At 37.7% G+C, this 26,968-nt stretch overlaps 1 protein-coding gene across 1 annotated transcript in view; it reads left to right on the forward strand.

Annotated features, from left to right (window-relative positions):
• Positions 1–26,968, forward strand: part of MYO3B (myosin IIIB) — a 184,252-nt gene continuing 157,284 nt past the window's right edge. The window contains exons 1-6 of the mRNA XM_071562075.1: positions 1–20; positions 18,243–18,426; positions 19,860–19,994; positions 21,500–21,604; positions 21,871–21,970; positions 25,501–25,577. Coding sequence (XP_071418176.1) covers positions 18,280–18,426; positions 19,860–19,994; positions 21,500–21,604; positions 21,871–21,970; positions 25,501–25,577 — 564 coding nt within the window. The 5' untranslated portion in view covers positions 1–20; positions 18,243–18,279. The remainder of the gene's footprint in view (positions 21–18,242; positions 18,427–19,859; positions 19,995–21,499; positions 21,605–21,870; positions 21,971–25,500; positions 25,578–26,968) is intronic.

The following is a 26,968-nucleotide window of genomic DNA, read 5'->3' on the forward strand; positions in this document are numbered from 1 at the left end:
CCTGGAGCAAACTGGATTAGGTAAGAAAGAGTTTTTAAATGTCATCATTTATGGCACCCTGGAGAAAAAACAAATGTGCCGTTCTTACTCTCTTCCCACAAAATAGACAGTCCTTGTCTCCTTCTGCTAACATGTCATAATTGTGTTACAGATGGTCAGCTAGTAGCTGGGAACTGTTACTCTGCTTGAGCTGTATTTCTTCACCTTTTTCTTTTTTTCTTTCTCAAGTAATGAAATCTATTGAGCTGGGCAAAATAGTTGACAATTGATTTCATCTTAATGCCAAAAACATTGTGAAAGAAAGTTACTAAGAACATGTAATTAAAAATATTAGTTACTGACTGTTGCTTTGCAAAGGAGCCTTCATACATTTGTACCAGCATGACTGTATTTGACAGGTTGCACTAGAGATGTTAATTCCTTTCACAAACATTCCCTAAGGGTAGAACTGTCCTTGTGATTGTGGGTTTGTTCAGCCACTTCTCTTTCTACTACTGTTCAGGAGCTACTAGCTATAGAGAGACTTTTGAACTGAGTTGTACATGGTGTGATGAAATAGATTTCTGTGACTGTTAAATTCTTAGGTATATTTTTAGGGAAGTCTTTAGTCATGTCAAAAGAAAATTCAGTGCTTAGTTTCTATAGGCCTTACTTGTGACTTCCTTTAAAAGAGGAAAAAACCCAAAGACTGTGAGTCTCAAGTTATGATTTTGTAGTGTTGGTTATGATGTGGTGCAGAACTTAAAGTATTGGAGGAAGAATAAGCTTTTACAACCTTCATAGTATAAGAAAGAATGGATTGTGAAGAGTGCAGCCTGTGCTGCTTTCATTATAAGTCCTGTCTGAAGAATTGACTCATGGTATACTTTTTCCTGCTTGGGTTTTTTGCCAAAAAAAAAAAAAATGGTAGCTCTGTTTCTTATCAGAATTCATGGCCTTGTCAGTGTCAACCTATTGTGAAATAAAACCTGGGGGTTTCATTATCAAAAATTTTAAAAAGAAAAATCAGTTCACTGCAAATACTAATGTTGTAGGTAACAGGTTCCAACTAAGGATTTACATTGTGTTAGCTCTTTTTAAAAACCCCAAAAGTTCTTACATGGTGTTCTTATGTATGTGTGTAGTAACAAGAGTAGCTGTTTTTCAGTCACTGTGATAATGGAGCTAATGACAAGACAGTTGGCACTGTCTCGCTAAGGTGATCTTCACCCTTGCAAGACAAAATGTAGTTAGATTAGCACATTTTTTTGCAGAGATACGCAGTTATCCATGTGTATAAAAGATTTAACTCCTATTAGCCAGCAGATGCCTGTGTCCTTGACAAAGCTGTGTTTGTAAGATAGCTAGAGCTATAGAATACACATTGATCTGTACTATATGCCACAGCTGCTTCTCCAAAATGCTTTGTGACTTGAAAATATATAAATGTTTTTGGGACTAGGTGGAGGATCTTGTGGAGCGTTGCAGTACCTACTCTGGTAAGGCTGCCCTAAGCCCCAAGTGTATCAGCTTGTTCACAGTAAACCCTCGACTCTGTCCTTGATGCAGTTCCAAGCTCTGCAATGGAGGCTGTACTGAACTCGTAGGTATGCCACAGTGCCTTATCTTTGCTGCCTTCCCAGCCTTTTTCTTATGTTTGGACTCAGATGTGCAAGTTTAAAATAGAGCTTTCTAACTGCAGTCCTGCATCCTCTTGTTCCAGGTGTTCTGTTTTCTGCCTGTGACTTTCAGGAGAGAGTTTTTTGCAGAACAGTGTTTTAGGAGGACTCTGTGTCACTAATTAGCAGCATGCTGTAAATGTTTTGGTAAAGAGTTGATAGTATCCCACAGTGCAGAAGGTGTCTTGCAGAAGGGGAGGGCATTTTTTTACCATGAGCTGCTTAAGTACTGCTGTAAGAAGGACACTAAATAGAGATTTGAGATTCATATGAAATGGTGTGTTGTATGTAAAAATAGGCTGGGCTCTTACTTAGGTATAGGAAGGTAGAGGCATCTCTGGAACTTTTTTGTGGATAATAAAGGAAAATATAGAAATATTTAAGGAATGTTTTCTCTGGCATTGAAATCTGATACAACAAAAAGTGCTACTTAAAAAGGTTTGAAGGAGTGCTGTCTCTGTTCTTTATGATCTCCTGAGCAGGCATAGAACTAGAAGAGTTCCCAAAGGGAACCTTGTCTTTCCATTTTATTACTGCTTGGAAAAAGAAAAATCCCATCCATTGTTTCATAAATATTTTCCTGCACAATCAGAATATTACTGAACTGTGCCTGGTGGAGAGTTTCCTGATTCAAACAGTGTTCTCTGCTACTTCTGCCCTCAGTTTAAGCAGCGTGCAAATGTCACAGAAAGGAAAATTGTTCATGGTAGTCCACCTGTAAGAATAATTTGTTCAGTTATTCTTTGGTGACTAGTGCTGTTGACAGTTCTCATCTCTTCCGTGGTTTTCCTACTTCTACTATTCTCTGTTGTCAAGCTTAGTGTGAACCGAAAGGGTAGAAGGGAAACTGTGGTTCATTTGGGCCTGAAAGGCAGGCAGAAACAAAAGGTTTCAGTAAATTCTTTCTTGGAATCTCCTTACAATAAACAGAGAGAAGATGAAAATGGAGAAGTAGCTTAGTGTAGTACAATGATTTTCAGAGAAAAGGTTGGCCCTAGGGTTAAGAAGGCCTGAGGGTCAGTGCTCTGAACATACCAAGACTGGCTGGTGGTAGAAAATTATTTGCTTGCAAATGCTTAGCAGCTCATTGCAGATTTTGCAGATTCTGTCATCTTACTGAGGCATTTGTTTTAGAAACCATTTTTAGCAGCTGTTCTTCATTATAGGTTATTTTCATTTTTTATTTAGAAAAAGGAGAAATTATTGGAAAGTTCCTTGTCCCTGTTATTGCAGACTTTTTAATACTTTAGGATTAGCCAGCAAAACCTGGAGGTACAAGGAGAGCAGAAGTTGTTCTCCTTCACGTTCCTTCAGGTTTCTGATCTCTAGAGATGTTAGCTGGGCATTCTGGATGTTACCAGTATTCCCTGACATTCTCTCTGCCATGGGGCAATCCGGTCACCTTGTGGTATGTCGATACAACTTGTCACTGAGCTATTTGTTACACCATTCTGTTTGCTCTACTGAATTGATATAAAACATGTTTTGGGAAAAAAATATAAACCTCCTTATTTCTGATATTGAAAGAGTGCAGTATTGCTGTTTAATAGCAGTTTTCCTGGGTGTATGGGGAATAAACTCAGTGTGAGTACATGAAGCAGGAGTTGTAAAAGGTGTAGAGTGGGATGGCAGTTTTCGTGTCTCCTTGTATATTTTTTTACACTGTGTTTTAAACCTACTGTAGGGATGAATAATAGATGTGATTAATTCCACCTCACTTGAAAGAAGAGGGCATGTTTGGTGCAAATCATGTTGTCTTCACTTGTTCTCTCATCATTTCTGTCAATAGTTACATGGATGGTCTTTATAATTTGTGTGTAGCCTGTGAAATGGATACAAAGACCTGTCAGACTACCTTTTCTAATACATTTTCTTCTGAGGAAACAAACCTAACATAAATGTCACCTGCAGTATGAGCAACTGCAGCAGATGGAGGATTGAATTAATGGTTCTGAGAGGCAAGCCAGGAGAGATTATGAGATAAACACAGTAGATATGGTACATAATGCAAAACATTTCCAGTGATTGCGACTTTACCTTGGAAATGCTTTGTTACCACATCCTTAAAAAGTAGGATTGCATGCTAAACCAGTATCTAACTTCAACAACATTCATTATTATCACATGTGGCTTCTGTTAAAATACTCAGTTAAATGAGACATGTCTTGATCCCATTTGTGTGTCTGCTTAAAGAATGGTTGTTAGTTTACAGTGTAAAAATATATGAAAAACTAAATGTTAACATTTAGGGAGTCTTGTTCTCTGAGGTTTGACCATTTTCCAGCTGATATTATGCTTCCCAGTGGACTAATGGATTGTGAAAAGTTGAGCCAAATCTGAATAATCAAGTGTGTTACAAGGCAGGTGAGACTTTTCATGTGAGTCTTAAAGCTGTCAGTCTCTCCACAATGTGGAAAGCAGTAGTTTGATGGAGAAACAGGTTACTTCCTTCTTAGAGAAATGACTAATAGTTAGTGTTCCACTGGTGCAGACAAAGGGGAATTGCCCCAGAGACAGGGATGGATTATGAAGCAAAAATGGTTGCCAAAGTAGGATTCCCGTTCTGTGAGGGGTATATGAGCTGAAAAAGGAGCTGTGAGTTTATTAGATAAGAAGACTTTTCAAGGCTCATCTGAGTCTAGATGGATGTAGGCTGGTTGGTTTTTTTTCCATTTCTGTTCTTTCGACTTCACAGACCTTGGTAAACTGCATTCTTGTGGTCTTACTGTGGATGCAATAAATAAATCTGTTTATGCTGACCTGGTTTAGGTGAGGGATGATATCAATACAGCCAACTAACTTGAAGGAATTAGTGCCCATAGGCTCTCGCAATCCATGGATAGTACTGAACTAATTTCAGGCAGCAAGCAGCCCCAAATATTGCTTAGAGGCTGTAAAGATAGTGGAGTTGCACAGGTAAGTGCAAAAGCCAGTCTAAGAAGAAGAGATATTTCCATTGCTGAAAAGGAAATCTCTCCGGAATGCTCGTGAGAAGCCCAGGGATTGCAAAGAGGCATGAGTGGAGTACGTTATTACACATAAATCGGGAAACCAGAGACAGAGAAAAGTGAGGTAATTTTTCTGAGGTAGGCACAAAAATATTCTATCTTGATACCTTAGCCCATTGCTGTACCATGCTTTCAGTATCACGTTTCTTCCATCTGTTAGTTGCTTCCCATATGGTGATTGCCTTCACTAATGTAAAAGTTGAGCATACTGTGAGGTCAACATGCCTCTGAGGTAACATCCCATTTTAGAATTAGTTCAGTTTTCATTAGTGAATTAACTGAATATATAAATATTTATGACTATCTCAGGTATCCACTACAACAGGAAATAAATATTTCATTATAGAAAATTACCTTTGTACAACTGATACCACAAGGATATAAATCAGATATGGCAATTTCCAAAGAAGCAGCACAATATCTTGTTTTTGCTGGAACACCCTCAAGTTAGTATCTTTTTGATGCAACTGTTGCTTTTCTAAGCTGGGTAACAAACCTTTCATAGTAGTGATGGGAGGAAGTCTATTTATAGATATGTGTGTATAGTAAAAGGATATGAATGGTTGGGACAATTCAGGGAATCTGTACACAATACATAATTTCTTTTTGATATTGTGATGTTTTTTGTGTAAATCTCTCAGACTTACAAGCATCATTTTGAATGGCATTGTATTTGTCTTAACTGTTATACTTCTGTTTTTGGAGATTGGTTGAAATAAACTTTGCATCTGCCAAAAGCTAAATGAGAGAAAAAAATTAATTTTTATGAGTGAATGGCATTAAAGGATTGAATACTCAGTGTAACAAGCCAATTATCAAACGTTAAACTTAAACTAGGAGGCTGGACTTCAGTGGAAGATTTTGGTCACACAGCATGTTTGAACGAGGTAGGCCAGAAGATTAGAGGAGAAGGATTCAAATCAGGCATTTGGAAGGCAAATCTTTTCACAAAAAGGATGTATTCTGCAGACATCAGGAGGAGTGACTAAGAAGAGAAGAGCAAATGTGTTTCAGAGTAAATGGCACAATCTTGGAGGAAGAGACTGGGAGACTCCTAGTTATAGTGAGTTAGAACCTTAGTGTTTTAGATGAAGCTGGGACAATGAAGTCAAAACAAGCTGTCTGTCTGTTTGACTGCTTATTTATGTTCCTTGTAATAGCTGAAGTAAAGGGGCTTTCAGAAACCCTGTTAGGTCTGTGCATATATCTATTTCACCTCACACATACCTTTAAAAATACCCTTGCTGTGAGATGAGTGTTCCAAGGCACTGTAGAACAAGCTGCCAGCAGACTGCTGTGTCTGGCTGAGCTAGTCCACAAAGTCATGTGTCTGACAAGAGAAGCCGAAATGCACGTGCTCTGAGCTTCAAGAGGCACTTACAAATGGCAAACCGTGGGGCTGCCTCTGGGCTGTTTCCTTGGGACAGCTGATGAGACTTCTGTGAGGCCTGTTGCAACAGAACAATGATGTAATGTTTAAAGTTGTAGCTTGGGATGTCTGTATAAGGAGACACCTTTCAATACAAGGTATTATAGTTGAAAGGTACTAGTTTGTCCAGTTTGTAAATAGAAAACCTGAAGCCTATATAAAATATGTTTTCTGTAGTACAGAAGTGAGTTACAGTCAAGAGTGTTTCTTGAGTTCTCTTAACTCCTAGGATTGTGTTTGAAATGCAGACTCTAGTAAAAGGAGCCATCCTAATTACACCACATCACTCTTACCATTTAAAAATAGCTTTCTTGAATGGATAATGCCAGTTTCTGTTTGGCTCATTGTGCTTTTATTCTGCTTCAAACTTTGGTGTTTTAGCAGGTACTCTCTGCTTAAGCAGAGTTAGGATTTAGGGCTGTTTGCAGAGGGTATCCTTACTGAGGAGAAATGACCCACTGCCACATGAAGTGATAGAACATGATGACTGAAGGTAGGGCGTTTTTATATATATGATGCAAATGTTGTGCAGTGGATCCTGTTTCATATTGTCTGTACAATCTAATTTACTTTTACATTACCTTAACTGGTATCTCAGTTCTGTCCTGCTTGTGGTGACATGCAACTATATTTTCTATTCTCTCTTTCTATGTCTTGAAATGGTATCACAGAATGTTTTCTTCTTTCAGATTCTGAAAGCCCACAGTATTGAGCACAGAGCTGTTCCATTAACTGAACAATATGCATAAACAAAAAGTAAATAGCTGGTAATGAACTGCTAAAAGTTGGTTATTCTATGTCACAGTTACTGTACCCAGTGCATGATACAGCATTCTTACCTGTTTTCTCTTTGTAAATTAAGTTCAGACATTCTCTTAAGTTTCTTAAGGACTATCTGCAGCAGTCCAAAAGTTAAATTGTGAAAAAAGGCCAGTTTGGTACTTCATTCTGTGTTTAAATTCTGTTCTGAAAGTTCATGGGCAATTTTGTTGTTGTTGTTATTAAGCTGTTCAGTCTTCAAGATCACAGCTCTTAGAAGTGTTAATCTCCTTCAGATCCCCCGAATCAGTAGGAATTGAAATTGGTTAGTGCTTCTCAGTGTGAAGTAGCTGGCAGGAGCAAGCTTGGAGAATTTTTGCTCTTGTCCATATTGTCATCTACTGTTCCTCCTGGGGTGCTTGTACCTTTTCACTTAATGGGACAGCTGAGTATTTTGGTGATGTGTTTTTGTATTAGTGGACATTAGGCCTAAATGTCAGTTGTGTAGACTTTCAGGCATCTTCTCTTGTGTGATAAAGACAAACCAGATCTTTCTTATTGAAGACCATATATCAGAATGTGTAGTAGAGTGGACCAATGTCTAAATTACAAAGGTGCACTTTTTACTGGATGAATATCTGAGAGACTCAGAGTACTGCAGCAATATTGCTTGCTATTCAAGTCACAATATACAAATGCATAAGCCAAGGAGATAAGAAAAGATCCATCAGTGGTTATATTAATTTGCTAACACATTAATCTTTCTGCTTTCCTTAAATATTAACAAATGGTAAGGTATTTTTTGTGTTCAGATCAGCAAAAAACCACAGCTGTTTTTGTTACTCCCTATATATTAAGGTGTTATTAGATAACATGCACAGGTATAACAGCTCTGAGCAGCTTCTGTGTATCCACGTGTGTCTTTTCTACCTGTCTGTACCCCCAAACCCCTAACTGATTTTCAAGTTCAGTAGTCCATTGTGAGCAGCAGTGGATATTGGCACTGTCCTGCCATCTTTTTTCAGTCTTTTCATGTGGGGAGATGTCAAGCCAATTGCCTGTGTATTTGCCATGGTCTTTGTTACAAAACTCAACTGGGCTATAGGCCCAGATAGCATAACCCGAATAATGCATTTATAATTTATTAAACTTAATTCTTTTGATAACTGCTCCATGAAGATAGCTGCTGAAGGAAGTTTAAAATTAATGGATTCTATCTCGTATGCCTATTATTATTTTTGAAGCCTGTTAAAGGAGAGAAATTATGCAAATTGGTGTCACGCTAGGCTACTGCACACATGCTGGTAATGCATAACAACTAGCTCCCTGATGAAAATACTTCATCTTAAGCAAGAGTCATTGTCAGCTCTAAGAGATATTCTTTGTATCATGATTAACAGTTTATTATTATTTTTTATGGATAAAAGACAGTATCTCTTCTTATTAAAAATCCTCATTAGAATAAAACTGCTGTAAAAGTAATACTGGAGAACTGTGGTGATGAATTATGATTGATTGCATTATACAATTAAGGTATATTGTGAAACAATAGGAAGATCCCTTCAAAATATTAAGCAGTTGTTGCTCACTCTGTGAATGACAAAGTGGCTTTAATTCTTCAGCTCCTACTTGTAAAAGACTTGATAAATAGATCAAGCTCAGCATCAATTAGTGTCACAATGATCTTTAGTACTAATGAAGCGAAGCTGCTAGGATTGAACCAGTTTATTTGTACCTCCATGACAGAATCTTAAGCTAACACACATTGTATTGTCTGTCTCGTGCTGGGCATGGGAACGGGCACGCAGAACACACAGTCCTGTGCAGCCCTGGCTGATACAAGCTCTCCCTGTGAGGAAGGTATCTCAGTCCTGAAGAATTTGGATATCCTTAGTGGGACAGAATCCTATATAAGATAAGCTGGTTTCAGAAAATAGGTCACTAATGTAAGTTTGCTGTTGTTTTCTTCCCAAGTTTATCCTGTGTCTGTCTTAGATTTCTTTGTCCTCATCTGTACACAAAGCATATCAAGCTTTCTGATTAAACTGCTGCGAAGAGCCTGGGTTTGGTCAAAGGGTCATTAGTCTGGTACAGCCCTCCATCCTTACGTTTTAATACTAAAGAAACATTTTGTTTGCCCTGTTAAATTGTTGCCAAAGGAGGCAGAGAAAACCTTCTCAGGTATTGATTTTTCACACATAGGGATTGTAGCTGGTAGTCACATGATTTGCCAACTGCAGTTTATAACTGAACAGGCTCATGGGATTATAAACTTCATTTTAGTGCTGAGTTCACAGCCTGAGGTGAAACTGATGTGTTAGCTCTTAATCATGTGTAACTGCTTTAGTGTAACTTGCTTGTTGGAATTCTCTTTAAATGGCTAATATAAATAGCATTTGTGCAATAAGAGTGGCACTGATCAGAACTTATTGGTTGAGTTATTCTTCTTAACAGTCTTTCAGATATTTGGGTTTGGTCTTGGAAAATAATTTCTGCTTAATAATTTTTAATTAATTTGATAATTAATCTTGGTAGCTGACTAGGTACATAATTTTATTCAGCATGTGGTCCTTGGAGTTGTAGATACAGAACTGATTAATTAGCAGTCAGATAAATGAAATGTATTACAGCTTCTTTTGAATGATCAGGAGCTTTATTTTCAGTGATAGTCCAAACTTCAATAGACGTTTCTGTTGATTTCTGTGTTAGCAGCAAGGTACTCTTTAACTCACAGGGTAAGGCAACTCTCAGAAATACTTGGTTTACTATGTGAAATAAGTGGATTTTTGCAATAATTTGATTCTCAGAAAAACATTTGTACTTTCATCACTGAAAATATTAATATTATAGTGTTAGTTCCAGTTAGTTTCTTAAATACACAGTACCTAACAGAAAACCTTGGAAATGTAATTTTCCATGAATAATACATTTTGCCATTTTTGTGAAAACAAAAATTTATTTTTTGCATGTTAGTGAGGTTTGCTGTACTAGTCATCTCTGTGAATTGTGCAGTCTGCATATGCCTTGACTATTTTTTGCTTCACTTCGAATGTCAGCAGTGATGTAAGGATATTTATGTTGAACCTCAGTAAAACAATCTTGAAGTTTTGTGAGAAAATCCTTTCTCACAGAAGGTTACATCCAGATTTGACAGAGAAATAGAAATCCCCCAAATAAATAAGTTTCTACAGTTTTCATAAAATTCTTTGGCAGGCTAGAGGAACAAACCATAATATCACTGCTGAGGGGAGAGACAGGTTGAATTTTGTCCTTGATATATTCTGCTTTGGTTGTTCTACCCATGTGGTAACACCTACAGCAGATGCTGCTACAGCAGATATGGTCCTTTGGGGATATCATAGAAAAAAAAGAATGAAAGTTATTGTGATGATATCTTGGAAAAAGATGCAGATTTAAGTTGCTTTTTGGCTTTCTTAGTTTCATGAATTATTATTTACAAATCTTTTCATTGTAGCTAGATTTCAGCTTTTCTGCATATTCAATTAGAGAAATTCAACTGTGGTAGACCAGAATAAAGCATGTTATATCTATGAAATCCTGTGAAAATGAGAGGGATTGAATGATTCTGACAGAGAGAAATTTGATTGCTAATGTAATACCACTGGCATTGATGAAAGTTAGATAGAAGAATCAAAGTACCAAGAATCTGAAGTATTAGTGAATATTTATATTAAAAGATGGAGTGACTTGAGTTCACCCTCATCTTTAAGACCTTCCTACTCTAGAAAACCCCAGTGGTTGCTTGTTCTGTTCTTGATTCTGCAGTAGATTGAGGCAGTGTTTAATTTAACTTCAAGTGCATGATCACATTCTGTGCATGTTCAGCAGGTCTCTTTAAGGCTAATACTACACTGCTTGCAAGTACCATTCAACTAGAAAATGGCTTGAGGTGAAGCAAACTGGTATGACTGTTGTACTCACATGCAGATGACACAGAGCCATGAGTCTGTGGTAAGAGGGAAGCAACTTCAGACTTAATTTCTGGGAAGTGAAAAAACCCTGATTTTTGAGGGAGATGTGATTATGAAGGACCCAAGATGCCAGTAATGTTACCTGGACCCCATGAAAGATGGAAGTTCATAGAGTGTTTGTGGTGCTTACTTGGAGTTGCAGGATGAGGTGCTAAATAGTTCTGGAGTAAAAGAACTTCTTTGTGACACAGTAATAGAGTCAGCAGTACCTCCTGATCTGACATAGGCCTGCAGGAAAGACTGAAAATTCATGCCCAGTTAGAAGATTGCAGAGGAGCTGGTCGGCAGCCAGGCTATACTTTACCTTTGCCTACATGCATTCTAGATCTGTTTGTTTATGAAACTGGCTGATCAGAACAATGTATTAGCCCCACTCCAGTTGCCATCTTTTCCTCTTTGATGATGGGTTTGTCACTCATGCTGTGACAAACTGAAATCATAAGACAAGGGAGCAAATATTCACAATGCTTTCATCAGAGCAAGCATCCAAACACAATTCATCACCACTGGTTATCACTTTAATCTGGCCCTGTGGCTGATATTGAAAGTCTAAAAGCTTAGATTATCTAATCCATCCATACAAAGGAAGCAAAAGAAAAGGAAATAATGAAGATACTCCTGAAGTTAAAGAACCTCAGTGTAGACAAGGAGAATATATATATAAGCACAACTAGTAAGAAGTCTGTAAAGTTTAAGCTGGAGTATGTGGAAAGAAAGAACGTATTTCCCACTTACGTTCTCTCCATTTCCACTTTGAACACCCACCAAGTTGATTTCATGATTTGTATATTCAAGTGAGACTTGTTCTGTGAACTGAATTTAGCAGGAGTGTTTTCAGGGATCTATCTTTCATCTATAAATAACAGCAGGTATATTCCTTGTTGTCCTGTTTCTTCCTTTATGTTGGCCTAGTGAAAAGATGTAATCAGTTAAAGTATGGTTCTTTCTGTGTTTGTAAATTGCAGAGCATCAATAACGGCTTTTGAACATACTTTTATCCTTCTCCTTCATCTTCTTCCATCACTGACTTTGATCCTGAAAAGCACTATGCCCAGCACATTCTGCAGTCTCTGAGACCAGCTGAGAACAGTTATGGGATGGTGTGTTGATGGATCTTTTTGTGTGCTTCATTTCAGAGTATTGACATCCTCTTTGTTTTAACCTAGCCAGTCAGAAACAGCGGGAGGAGACTAGCAGAGGAAGCCATTCTGACTATTGATTTTCTTGTGCCTTTTGTTGGTTCATTAATTCCGCTAACAATTACTTCTGAGGGAGCTGTCTGTATGTGACTATTTCTAGCCAGCAGAATAGGGGCTGTCATAGCTGGGTGAAGCCATAGCTGATAATGTCAACTTTACTTTCTGAATTCTTCTATCTATGAGTTATTTACTTTAATGTGGGATTAATATTGAGTTCCCTACAAATAGTGAAATGTCTTGCTTTTGAATTTGACATTCTTATTCTTCCACAGTATTTGTAGATGCCAGAAGTGTATAAACTGGTTGTTTCACAAGAGAGACAAGAGGGGTTAGACAAATAGAACATTGAAAAAAACTAGCCCTGTGCATGAATTATTTGTATGGAAACAATATGTTCAATTTTAGTTCACTAATATTGGCTGGTATTGCTATCATGTCCTTACCACCTATATTAGAATTCAAAACTCGCTATTGCTGTGTATCATGGTTGTTAGAAAGCACCTGGCTGCAGTGAGGCTCTTAGTAATTTTAAAACCTCTATGGATGATCCATCTTGCTGTAAGCTAGAAGAGGGTGTGTGTTGGAATGTAGAAAGAAATCACTGCTGTGTAGGAGTTCAGTGAGGCAGTAGTGAAAAGAGAACAGTAATTGTAAAGCTATTTCTGGCATTGTTTTTCTGGCTTGAGTCCCTTTTGTCACTATAATTTCTGAGAAAGATAGCTGTGATAATAAATCTGTGAGAAAAAGTCACTGTTTTTATTCCAGAGGAATTATATCATTAACAAAATCTGCATGTAGTTGTTCTGTATAAAGTTTGGATTTTTTTGTTTTGTTCTCACAACATAGGTGAATATCACAGCAGAACTTGTAGGACACCACATACTTTCCCAGCTCATTTTTCTTAGGCTGTTTATGGCCATGGAATACAATTGAAAGGCTGTTGTTCATGGAGGGAAAACTGATGTGTGCACTGTCCATAACCCATACTTATTTTATGATATCTTGTATATCAAACAATATATGCAGTCTGGTTATCTTGGGGATACTGTTAAGGGATGATAATATGCTGTCATTGATTCTAATGTTGACCTTACAAAGAAATGTTTTCTTTAAATGTAGAAAAATGTTACTTGCACATTTGCCTGACTGCTATCTAAGTTAGTCTGTCATGCCTGGTCTGGCTTAATTTGTTCTGACTGATAAGGGTTTATAGACTAGAAAAAAAGAAGGTGTTATGACAGAATCATGAAATTTCCTTTGATGGAGAATATCTCTTTTCACAGATAAATGAAAGAAACTGTCAGTGGCTGAAGCCTGTTAATAAGTATTTGTCTTACCCTATTGTTTGTCTTGGTTAGTCAACTTTTACAGTACTTATTTTAACTTATTTTCTCTGCCTAAGAAAAATAAGTCATGCTAGTTGTCCCAATTTCAGCCTGAGAGAAGCCTGACTAGACTCCATCAGGTTGTTCTTACTTGTGCTTTCATTCTGTCTTTTCCCAAGTACGCAAAACAGGGTTTGGTGAAGTGCTGGGGCTTGTTGATGCCATGCAGTCATTCCTCAAATTGCATAAATGTGTGCAGTCCCAAAGTAGCTTCAGATAAGAGTTAATTACCAAATTGTAAATCTTCAACATCTGGTGTGCGCTATTTTGTTTGCCTGCATGGAACAGATTTAACCACTGAGAAGTTTTCTCCAGCTGGTGGCAGAAATACTTGTCATCAGTGGGTCTCTAATAGGTGTAGACTTCCTCTGGAGAGGGTATTGCTAATTTGACACAATTAGAAGCTGCTCTTGGTATATCATTTCAAAGCTCAGAGTTGTCTGAGGCCTGATGTGGTGGGAGTAAAAGGAGAAAGTTCTTCCTAAATAAATTTCAGCTGCAGTATTTTAATGTTAAGATCTTCTGAATATCACAGAATCACAGAATATGCTGAGTTTGAGGGGAACATATTAGCATCATCGAGTCCAAGCCTTAGCCCCACACAGGACCATCCCCAAGAGTCACATCATGTGCCCAAGAGCATTGTCCAAATGCTTCTTGAACTGTGTCAGGCTTGGTACTGTGACCACGGCCCTGGGCAACCTGTTCCAGTGCCCAACCACCCTCTGGGTGAAGAACTTCTTTCTAATATCCAACCTAAACCTCCCCTGACACAACTTCAGGTCATTCCCTCAGGTCCTGCCCCTCCTCTCCCCTCATGAGGAAGTTGTAACTGCAATGAGGTGTCCCCTCAGTCTCCTCTTCTCCAGACTGAACAGACCAAGTGCCCTCAGTCACTCCTCACACAGCTTCCCCTCAAGATCCTTCACCATCTCTTGCCCTCCTTTGAACACTCTCTAATAGTTTAATATCTTTGCCATATTGCAGTACTCAAAACTGCACACAGTAATCAAGGTGAGGCCACCCCAGTGCAGAGCAGAGCAGGACAATCCCCTCCCTCACCCGGCTGGTGATGCTGTGCCTGATGTCCTCCAGGACATGGTTGGCCCTCCTGGCTGCCAGGGCACTGCTGACTCGTGTTCAAGTGGCCATCAACCAGCACCCCCAGGTCCGTTTCCATGGCATTGCTCTCCAGTGTCTCATTCCCCAGTCTGTCTGTACATCCTAAGTTGTTGCAAAAGTTTTGTGTTTATACGTAACTTCTTAATGTATAAATAAAAAGTAAATGGCAGCTCCTGTTAAAACAAGGACATTTTATTTTCTGAAGTTCAGCAAATCTGGAAATAGAAAAAGAAAAGCACAAACTCATCTTATAGCTTCAGCTTTTTCCTATAAAGTTTACATTTTGTGGTGTTTTGTTTTTTTTTTAAATTCAGGTGTTAGAGTATTGAAGATAATAGCAGAAATTGACCTTTTGCTTTTTTGTACTGTAAAATACTCACATCTATCATAGCAATGCAATAATGTCATAAGGGCCAAGGGCACTTTCACTGAAGACAAATGTTTAGAGCTTTATGCAGATAGGTATTGCTCGAGTTCAACAAGAGGCTGTTTCGGTTTAAACAGATGTTTATGGTACGTATTTTGCAAATCTGATTCCACGTAATGCATGAACATGCTACATGTAAATGCTGCCATGCTACCACAATGCACAAAAATGCTCACTAAAATTTTTCTTCAGTCCTCCATTATGACTCACATCTGTAAAAATTTTGCATTAGATTTTATTTTGTCAACATTGTCTTCTTGATATAAAGAACTGTTAATGTGTTTTGAAAATTTGAATATACTGTTTTAAGAGTTACATATTATTCAGAGCAAGAGCAGACAATGACATTAGATTGTCCAGAAAATGATGCATGACACTCTTTGTGCCAATGTAATATTATAATGTGCCCATTCAAGTAGCTCTTGTGGATAAATATGTTTTTCCTTAGAACACTCTGTGTGATAGGATACTGGTTATAGTGACAGAGAAATAAGTATCAGTCTGTCTTTTTTTTTCTTTTTAAGGTTTTATCAAATCTATTTCCAGGCTGTTCTTTCCTGTTTCTTTGCACATGAACGTCTGTAGCATTTCTGCTAAAGCATTAAAACCACATGTTCAATATGTTGTTGTGTTGCATTTTTTTCATGAGATGCAACTGCTCCCATGTTTATATTCACTACCACCCACCCTGCAAACCAACCTTGCTCTTAAGTTTGGCTTATCAAGAGCTCCCTATCTGTGGCTGCTGTTTCAGTGCATGTAGTACAGTCTGTTCACTGATTTCACAGAAGTCTTTCACCTGACCTGCTTCTCTGTTGAGGTGCTAAGAGTATGTGTTCAGAATACTGTTCTTGATTTGTGGCATCGTGTACTGGATCCCAATTCTGAGAAACTGTCCTAACAAATTGTATTATTGACCCACAACAGATAAATGACATTGAGTCTGACTTTTTTTTTCCCTCTCCCCTTTTTTTTTCTTCTATATTTTTGCCTTTTTTTCGTGAAGAAACCAAAGCAATTTGATATATTATTTGGCATCAACTTCAGTGCAAATATCGTTTCACCAAGGGACTTTTCTCTGAAGTGGGGCTCCCATTGTATTAAATGAGAGATTATACTACTTCTAATCTGACTGTGGTAGTAGCCATGTTTTGTGCCTGCTGTATGCTAAATTACTTTAAGAACATGTAATCATTTTGTTTTAGGGGCCAAAGGAAATAAAAAATTTCTTTTGTAAAGGAACAAAGCATGCAAGTGAGTTTATACACACTCTTCCACTCTGAGGATTGCTGTGCAGACCTGCACTGCATATCAATTTACACACGGTTATTTTCTTCTCTATCATAAATAGAAAGCACAATTATTTCTTTAATTAGATTGAAGAGCTGATGCTTGAATCCTTATTAGTCTGTTTCTGCAACCAGGCTCACATTTCTTTCTGACTAAATTTCTTATGCTGGGTAGTTGTCACTGATGCTAGAAATGGTGAAGAGGTAAGACAGCAGGTTTTTAAAATTATTTTAGGCAAATTTTCAGATATCAGACATGCTTAGAAAGAAGTGGCTCAAACCTTAAAGTTCAAGCATGTGTTGATGTGCTAGTTGATCCATCTCCATAAATCAGGAGCCTTTGCAGTCAATGCGTTGTTGTTTTCAATTGCATTTGTCAAGATTGCTCTTTTATTTTTCTCCTGGATCTGACTTTACATCTCTTAGTTAAGCATACAGATAGCTGGACTATCTACTGACAGCCACCAAATGGGCAAATAATTTTCTTTCTCAGAGAAGCCATCAAACAGTGAGCTGTCCTAATAATGATTAATACATGAAAGTTAAGTTAATCCCATCTTAAACTTCATCTTTCCTTTCTCTATTTCCAGTTCAGGGACAAGATCTGCATTCTCATTACTTGAAATGAAAGCCTAAAATGGCGTTGTCATTTTTCTAATCACCAGGACTTGCCATCTATGTCATTCTGAGGTTGGAAGGAGACCTTTGCATAGGCTGTAGAGATGCATTTGCTGCACAATCCACTCAGGAGTGTATGGGGAAGCAAGTCCCCTGACCTGGAGATTTCCTGGAGGTGGAGATGCAGCCAGCCAGCATAGCAGACCATAACACACTCAGACATACAGAGATAGAGACAAGTGCAATTGTTGAGAAACATCTCCAGTGATGGATGGCACCCCAGTGGTGTACCTGTTTCCTATTTTCAGGTTTCAAGCCCAGTCTTAAATTTATTAAAGTAGTTATATGTACCAGTGTTGTAGATAAATCAGGTATACTGAGGCATTATATATATCTCCAGGGAGCATTACACAAATATACGTAAAAACCATGACATGGCTTTTCAAAGCACAAGAAATAGGGCCTCATTTCATAAGCTGTGTTACTACAATTTTGTAAAATGTCCATTAAAATAGTGTGCAGTAGAGAGAGGGGTCAGATTTTGTTTAGAATGGTGCAACATATGGGACACTTTGAAGCAAATAATATGTGCCACAAAGTAAGGAAATACAAGTGGCCATTGAGTGAACTTACCTTTCTGTCCAGTTTCCATTTGCGTTTCTCTCTGTATTTCTTCTCAAATTAGGGCAATATTTGATTTCCTTATTATGCAGCATTGGGAAGAGGGGGGAGATGGTTCCCACCTGCCCTCCTGGAGCTGTGGAGGGCTGAGACAGAGATCTTTGCAGTCTGGAGGCAAAAACATTTATTGTGAGATATATGGGGCTTTTATGAGGTCCTGGGGGGAAGGTGCCAGAGCTGGGACTGGATTGGGTAAGAACTCTGGACGGGGAAGTGGCTTCGGTGCTCAGCTAGCGAATAGGAAAATGAAGGGACCAACACCCAATATAAATGCATGGTTTGGGGACAGATGGGGGCAGTACCCAATAGGATTAGGACAGGGTGGAAGCAGCTGCAGCCATGCAGGTCCACGTGGCACCAGCCCCACGAGGCAGAGGATTCCCGCACGGAGCTGCCCCTGCTCAGACCGGCGGGGTTGCCCTGGTTTGTCCCGGAATTGTTGGGGCTGTACAGAAACTTTGTAACTAAAAACCTAGTACAAGTAAAACACATAATTTTAAAACTTCAGCAACAAGTCTCTCATGTATGCAGCTTGTCAGGTTCAGGGTGCTTTTCCAGCCCTGTTCTCCTCGAGGGTCCACTTCAGCATTTTCCCACACTTTATCATACAATGCCTTCTTTAGTACAGAGTTATTTAGGACTTCCCACTGTATGTGTGTCTACTTTGTTTTCCAGGAAGCCATTGTATGGATTGTTTCAATATAATTCCAGTATGATTGGACTAGAATCCTTAGCCGATCCCTCGGATACCTGGGAAATTATCGAGACTATTGGGAAAGGCACTTACGGTAAAGTCTATAAGGTTGCCAATAAGAAAGATGGGAGCCTGGCAGCAGTAAAGATTCTGGATCCTGTCAGTGTAAGTAAAAAATATTAAACTGTAACTTCAGTGTTAGTTTAAAAGAATTGTAAAACAGAGTTGAAATGTAAATCAAATGTGTATGATTTTGAAATGTCCAGAAGGGAATGATTTTGCAGAACACATTGACAGAAGGAATGTAGTACTAGAAACTGAAAGATGAACTTACAGCTTCATCATCTTATTTGAGGACAGCATTTGCCTAGTTTCTACTTTGGGTCTGTGTAATTCTTTGGGTATAAATTTATTTATCTGTGCTTGGAGCATGCGCATGATGAGGAGGAACAGAGGATTTCTCATAGGGCCGGCTCTAGCAGGGGAAATAAGAGATACTTGTTAGCGTTCTTGTTTTGTACTGTGCACTCCCTGAAAGAATTACTTTTCCCATCAAAGAAGCCCTGTGAACTTTAGGATATTTTAGAGTTACCTTTTATAAGTAGATAATAGTGTGAGGCAGTAGTTAAGATAAAAAGGAAAGAGCACATCCCAGATCCTCAGAGGTCTGTGCCAGCTTCGGTTTTAGTGGGTATTAAATGCCTGGTTTCCCTTGAGAACCAAGGCCCTAGTTTGCAATGGAAGATTTTTCTGGCAGCTGTTCAGGTTGGATCAAGCTGGAGTTTGATCAGGAGAGCTGGGCTAAAATATTTACTAAAAAAAATTAGTAGCCATCAGCTACTACTGAAATTTATCGTGGTTTTCTCTTGTATAAATCTGGAGAAGGCAAAAGCTTAGATTTTCTGATAGTCACAGTCGGGGCAGAAACAAGGGAAGTTCCATTGGTTAAGCACTGTTCTGAATTGTGCTCTGTGTGTTGATGCTAAGCAGTATTTTGTGATTGTCACAGATTTCTTTGATTAACAAATACTTAGTAACCTTTTCTTGTTTCATGGGTTGTTGTTTTGTCTCTTTTTCATTGTTTCTGGTGTATATCTTTCCTCATAAGAATGTATTTGGTTTTCCTGAGGTTCCCTTTGAGGTTTTGTGAAATTCTTCCCTGTTTAGTCCTATCTGATGACCATAGGAAAAAGAATAAATCAAAGCTTCATGTATTTCTATTTAGCTCACATGTTAAAAGTATGCATGATTGAAAACAGGTTAAAAATCATACATGTGTAAATTTCTTATTTAGACAACTGGGCAAAGTTCACTATGATTTTTAATTTTCATGTTATGTATACTATGCATTGAGGGAAATCTTTAAGAACAACTGCTTGTCTTATTCAGGCTTCACTTTTCTGTATGTAATGGAGCACAAATGACGTAATTCAATGTGCATTAAATTTACAGTATAGTGTAATTTCAGCTGCATTAAAGTAAAACCATCTAAAAGTGCAAACTAATTAATGCATAGTTCCTTTTATCCATGAAAGTTTGCTCTTGCTTTGTTGGGTCACTGTCTTTATATGTTCTGTATGTTTGTGTTTTTTATATAGGATGTAGATGAAGAAATTGAAGCTGAATATAATATCTTGCAGTTTCTTCCCAATCATCCCAATGTTGTTAGATTTTATGGGATGTTTTACAAAGCAGATCAATATGTGGGAGGACAGCTTTGGCTAGTACTTGAGGTAAAAACATTTTGATGATATTATATCTTACCTGGCAAATGTGGTTGGGTTAGGGTTAGGGTTAGGACATACTTTTATGGGGTTTATTTTCAGTCTAGAGATAAGTTTAGTACAGCTCATCTCAACAGAATATTTAGCACAATGAAAGCAACAAATAACAATCTTTGGCATAATGTCTTGTCAGCAAATGATTAAGCATGGAAAGAGAAACATGCACTTTCATGTTTGATGATGATCATATTTGATGGTGGATATTGAGCTGAATGCTCACACTTGATTAAAAGAAAAAAATTCCCTACTAATGAATTCAAAAGTAAAGTCAAATTCCTACAAAACTTAGCAATGTTTTCAGTGCTGAAATTTTGTTTCAAGCAGTCATTTACATAGGATGTCTTGTTTATCATGTCCAGTCCTTTCCATGAACTAAAACTTTCAGTCTAGTTAAATTGTTTTGATGCAAGGGGAAGTTAGTAATAAATTAAGGAAAATATTAGCATATCACAGAAATTTGTGATTGAATTGATACACAATTCATAAAAGCTATTTGAAAGATGCAAAACTTGAGAGGTCATACCAGTTCTTCTGATTTATTCTGTGGTATTGTGAACAATGTAAAATGAACTTTTGTTGAAATGCATGTGATTCTGTATGGTAGAAACGTTGGTAATGGTGGTGGCTGCAAAAACAGGTATAGAACAGAAAAATCAATTACAGAAAGGCACTCAATTCTTTTTTTTTTCTGTCAAAATTTGTGAATACTAAGGTAATAAAAGGGCAGAGAAAGAGGAGAAAGGATAGAGTCAAATACCTGCTTATAATGGCATGGACACTAAACTGTGGTGTGGGTGAAAACATATTCGCTAAGATTCTAATTTTACTTTTTTTCCTCTCTTGTTATATGGCAGCCCATTAGTAGGGAATGCTTGCAAGAACCTGCTTTTCTGGATTAGAATGTTTCTCTGTTGTTGACAGCACATGGCATCAAATCTGAGTATAGATATATGGCTTCTGTCTACTTTATATTGCCTGCCATCAGGAGCACTGATGGAGTGAAAGTTTAAAATGACTGTAATATGTTGCCTCCCAGTTATCAAGAGCATCAGTCTTTTCTGTGTGCCCTTTTCTTTGCACAAAAGGATTTTTTGAAAAAGACAATGCATGTATTGTTGTGAAAATAATAACATAATGTAAATTGGATTTATAAATGCTCTTTAACATCTAAATACAGTCCTGTTCATAGTATTTTGATTTTTAGTTACATTTTATAAATTAAAGTTTATAATCTTCAATTTTCACTTCCATCCCCCCAGCCAGACTGCTGTGATTTATTATTAACATCACCAATAAAGTGTATTCTAAGGTGGAGTAGCAACATAAATAATTGTAGGGTAAAAATCTAGTTGTTTCCAGACATGTGGTGCAGTGTAGTTTTGCATGGTAAGTGTTTTTAGCCTAAACAAGTATAACGAGTAACTGAGAGTTGCCTTTCCCCCCGCCCTTCACAGCTGTGCAATGGAGGTTCTGTCACAGAGCTTGTCAAAGGCCTACTGAAGTGTGGCCGAAGGTTGGATGAAGCTATAATCTCATACATCTTGTATGGTGCTCTCTTGGTAAGGATGTTCACACTGGGCTTGTAATGACAGCAGAGGGTGCAATTTACCCGTCTCATACATACATTTTCCATTTATAAAGTAGGGCAATGCTGACAATATTACGTGGGCTGTTATAGCAGCAGGGGTTGTATCATGGCATGTAATCCAGTGGACAGATGTGTCTGTAGAGGATGTGCAGATTGTCTTCATTACCTTCCCTAATAGCAGGGTAATCGTTTTTTAAATAAGGGAGCAAACTTATTTTTGTTACGTCTGGTATATAGGGCCTTCAGCATTTGCACAACAACCGGATCATTCACCGTGATGTGAAAGGGAACAACATTCTCCTGACAACAGAAGGTGGAGTCAAGCTCGTTGACTTTGGTAATGGCCACTTCCCCTTTGTTCCCCTGATACACGCAGTTTGCCAACGGCATTTGTTTACTTTGCGCTTAGAAACCAGAATGCCACAGAGAGAGCCTTTTTCAGGATACTCAAAATTATTTTGAGAACTGAAAATGCAGAAGGAACCTGATTACAGCAAGAATAATAATTCTAACTAAAAATCAGTAATAGACTCTTTAACTTTTAAAAGCTTAAACATAATTTAATAATTTTTAAAAGTTCTGAAGGTACCATTTTATTTACAAAGCTCTTTTGCATTTCACAAAGAATATCAGTTTCGGGGCAGTTGTCCTCCTAATTTAAATTTAGATATTCTATCTTTTGCATATGAAAAGGAAGCATTCTTTCTGAAATGGTTTTCGCTAGCCTTAAGCATATTTTTTCCCTCTGAGCAGAAGGTAAAATAGTCCCTTGGGTCCAAAATCCAACATCCATTTAATTTGTGATTATTGCTGTTAGATTTGAGCACTGCCAGTCTGGAAACATATGAAACAGGAGGGAGGGAGGGAAGGAAGGAGATACAAAGGGACTTGGCAATAGAATTTAAGTCAGTTCAGCATTTTTTTTCCCCTTTGAACACACACTTAGAAAAACAAAGAAATGCTTTAATCCCTCAGATGTATATGCAAGAGAATGTCAATTTTATTAAATGTAACAAAAGCAGATTATTAGTAATATGATTTATTAATGAAACCATATAATGCATAAGGTAATTGTCATTGAGAATAGTGTTGTGTGACTAACAGATGTTTGTTTAGCTGTGCATGAAGGTAAACAAAAATATTCACAGAAGAGTGAGGGTAAAATCGTAGGGTAAAATAGTGTGCCAAAAAAATCTACAAATAGTAATTATTTTAAAATCATAAAGTAATAAATTTATGCAGTGGATAGAAAACTTAGTGTTGATGATGTCACGATATTATAAATTTAACATAAAAATCTATTAAAGGTGCTAAAGTAAGTTGGGAAATAGGAGACTCCTTAGTATTTTCTAGGGACAGAAATTCATTATTTTGAATAATAAAAGCAGCAATTAAAATAGTGCTGGGGGAAACGTATGGCCTAAAGCAAAACTTGGAGTGAGTCCCTGACCTAGTACAAGGGCGGAAGATCCCTTCTCATTTAGGGTAATTTTAGCAGTATAATCTTTGTGCTCCATTGTGGGAAAAGTTGGCTTTTCTCCCCAGAGTGAAATGTTTTAATCAGATGTATTAAAGGCCTTAGCTGCAGCAGAAGCTTCCAAAGACACATCAGTGTACTGCAACTCCAAGTGGCACATTCAAGGAAAGTGAGAATCCCAGTCTTTCTGGTGTCCTATGGGTCTCTTTGATTCCACATTTCTGTTTCAGATTTTTTAAATTTCTTTTTAGGTTGCAACAGTAGCACTAGAACATTAAATATGATGGGCTCAGGAAAAAATGTGAGTTAAATCTCAAGTGTTCCTTAATGCTTTGTGGTTAGGAAACCACAAGAAATGTCCACACAGCTCTGGGCTTTCTGACTAAAGAAGCATCAGGTGCCAAGCTTTTATTAAGTAGCTGTTTTTATTATGTAGTCCACTGCTGTAGTCACAGAGAAGAACCTCTGGAAATTATTTAGGACCAAGTCACAGGTGATAATGTTTGTAGAACTGTTTGGTCTCATTTGTTGCAGAAAGTGGAAGATACATAGTGAAATTGCATGGTGTTCAGGAAGAGACTTGCAGTTCAGACAGTTAAATGGCATCAAACTGGAGACTATTCCTGCTTCTGCCAGTGTTTCTCTGATGTTGGAGGGTCACTCATGTAAAACTGTTCCTCTTTTCCCAATAGCTGTTTGAAATGTCCTCCTTTGCAGGAGAACTGTGTGTTTTTGAACTGCAGCTGAGATCTATTACAGCTCTACTTGAGGCATGTGGAGTGCCTGAAAACTGAAAGATCTCAGATTAATACCCAAACACAGTGAATGCTTTGGATATTTTGAGGTTAATCCCTGAAAGTAATAATCCTCTGCCAATTTGTGGGAATGTTATTGTTTGCTGAGTAGGGAAGGAAACATGTCAAAGGAAAAGAAAATAATAATTTTAAATTTAGTATAGGATTGGATATATTAAATAAGTAGTGAGAATTCAAATAAATGGCGTTAAAAATAAATTATTACCTATTCAGTGTATTCTATCCATGCTGTCCAGAGAATGAGACAGAATCTTGATTAAACCAAGTTGCTTCATATTCAAGGCTGCAAATGTGGATATTAGGTCACAGAGAGGGTCACACAGATATCTTTAATTGAGGCTTTTCTTTCCTTTATTGCATGACTTTACAGCTTGTTTTGTCAATGTAACACACATTTCTTCCCTCAGTTGCTCCCGACAGCATAATATATTTGAATAAATGACGGTCACCGTGTAAGTTGACACAAAATGTGTGCAGCTTATCATTCACTTATGCTCACGCTCTCCCTCTCTCAGCTCTTTGGCATTCTACACTGTTGTGGAATATCCCTAGGTAGCAGCTAGGAGTTAAGCTAGCTGAACAGAGACCACAGTGAAATGCACAGAGGCTTGTATGTCCTAGCCATTAAGTGTTTCACAGTGGTACTCAGGAAGTCACTGAAGACTTGCAATTACACAAAATGAAAAAGACTGAATGTTGAAGCCAGGAATCAAGTAATTGAACTTATGAATCCAATTTTTTATTTATTGACAATGGGTATATATGTGTGTTTCTACCAATTTTGTCTCTGGGTAATACCACAGGAGCAAGCCACTGTGGCTTTTGTTTTTAAAAAATGCTAAAGCAAAATATATTTTTAAATAAATCTTTGTTTGTATCAACTCATTGGAATGCTACTGAACTTAACTCCATCAATTATATATTGACCAAAGCACAGATTTGCTGTGGAAATTCTTTCTGATTTGTTAACATTGTTTGATTGCACTCTCATTCCTTTGGGGGGGAGAGGGTTCAGCTGTGCTTCTGTAGTCCAGCTCCAGTCATCAAAGCTCTGAACTGTGATTTGTTTTAACTATGGGCTTAGTTCCCTAAGTACAGGCTGAAGTGTGAGTTTGAGCTTCTGACCTTTTCTCAATAGGGAAAGATTTAAGCAAGTGCCTAAGAGTTTTGTTAAACAGGAGCTTCTGCAAATATGCTAGTGGACAGGTTTCCTGCCAGTGATGTTCAGGGAGTAAACATCTGAAATGGAAGTTTTAAAGTTGTCATTTTAATAGTTCCCATTTATACTCATGAAAACACCAGAAAGAAATCTGTGATATTTAGGTACCAATTGAATTTTTGAGTTTGGATGAAAGTGCTTCAAACTGAGAGCCATTCACAAAAAATCAGCAATTATGAACAAAACCAGGAGGCTGAAATTAAACAAATAATTAAGTGCAAATACTGCACCTTCTGTGGCCAGCCATTCTGCGGCTGTGCTCCCAGACTTGGGGTTTGTTTTCCAGATACTTGAAATAAACTGATTGAAATGACAATGAGTTTGAAGCCAAGTTTCTTTGATCTATTTTATTGCAGGTGTTTCAGCCCAGCTCACCAGTACACGGCTGCGAAGAAACACCTCAGTGGGAACACCCTTTTGGATGGCACCTGAGGTAGGCAAATGTGCCTCCATGCATTACGCTGCACACTTTGCTGCCACTTCCACATAGTAGAGGAAAAGGGTATCTTTTCTTCCCTGCCCTGTGGCTGTGTTTCTGCTTTACATGTAGACCTCTGTTTAGTAAATATAATATACTATTAGAGTATACAAAATGGATTTCTAATAATCTTCATTATTTTCTTCTCTGTAGTGTTTCTACAAAAGTACATCGAATCTAAAAATAACTGAGAGTCCTTGAAAATGTTATGACTTTCCAGTGAAATATTGTGTGTTTTGGTGTGCTTGTCTGTGCCTCTAAATACAGACTGAGAGGAGAAGAAGGAACTCCTTTTTTCCAGTCTTGCTACAGGATTCTGCAAAACCCTGACTCAGCTGTGTGTTCTTTAACCTCAGTCCTTGAATGTGGACCTACACACTCAGATGTGCGAACTAGAATGGATGAAAAAAGGAGAAAAATAATACACAGGTGGTTTAGCCAAGTATTTTAGAACATATTTTTACATACTACTTCCTGACATAACCCTTTTCCTTCTATTTCATTAAGCTCTAAAAGGTTTTAACACACTGTTGAACAGAAGTCCTGTGTGTACTTTCCTGAACTTTGGGGTGAAAGATGTCAATCTTTGCCCTCCCTGATCTAAGGGACAAAAAGTACTTCTGAAAGGTATAGATTATGACATTTAAAAACAAGGATTGAAAAAGGAGTGACCTGTTAATTTGTAAGTTGTTCAGCCTTTGTAACAGTACATGTATCTTTTTTGTTAAAGCCATATGAATTTTGGAGAATTTGGGATGAAATTTGCATTTCTTACAAGTGCACACAGGTCTGTTTCTGTATGTCAAAGAGTTAAAAGTATTCTGCAAACATTTTTTTTTAAACCGTTTATACTTTTTTTCTGGTTTTGTTGCTAAGAAAGCCTGATTATAGCTGAGCAGAGAAAAGAAGATGCTGTAACGGGTCCAAAATTGATCTTGCACAGTCTCGCAAAGAACAGTTGATATTTTACAATCTCCATAACAACCAGTTTACGTCACAAAGGAGACACAAGATACCTTAGAAACCACTGTGCAAGCATTATTTATGGAATCACCTTGGTTGGAGACATTTCTAAAACCAGACTCTTATAAAATACTTCTCTAGATAATAATGGACATATTATGAAATATTTTATCAAACTTGGATGAATATAGGTTATTTTTATGGTACTATTTTGCATGAATAATGGCCATTAAGGGCAGTTATCGCACCGTATTTACTTTCCCTTCTGTCTTTAAAATATTAATTCTTGTGTTGAAAAGCCAAAGAGATAAGCAGATATTTTGATCTGAAAAATTTTGACCTGAAAATACAACACACATACAACCAAGGTGTATTATGTGCAC

This window comes from Pithys albifrons, chromosome 8, assembly GCF_047495875.1.
Source record: "Pithys albifrons albifrons isolate INPA30051 chromosome 8, PitAlb_v1, whole genome shotgun sequence".
NCBI lineage: Eukaryota > Metazoa > Chordata > Aves > Passeriformes > Thamnophilidae > Pithys > Pithys albifrons.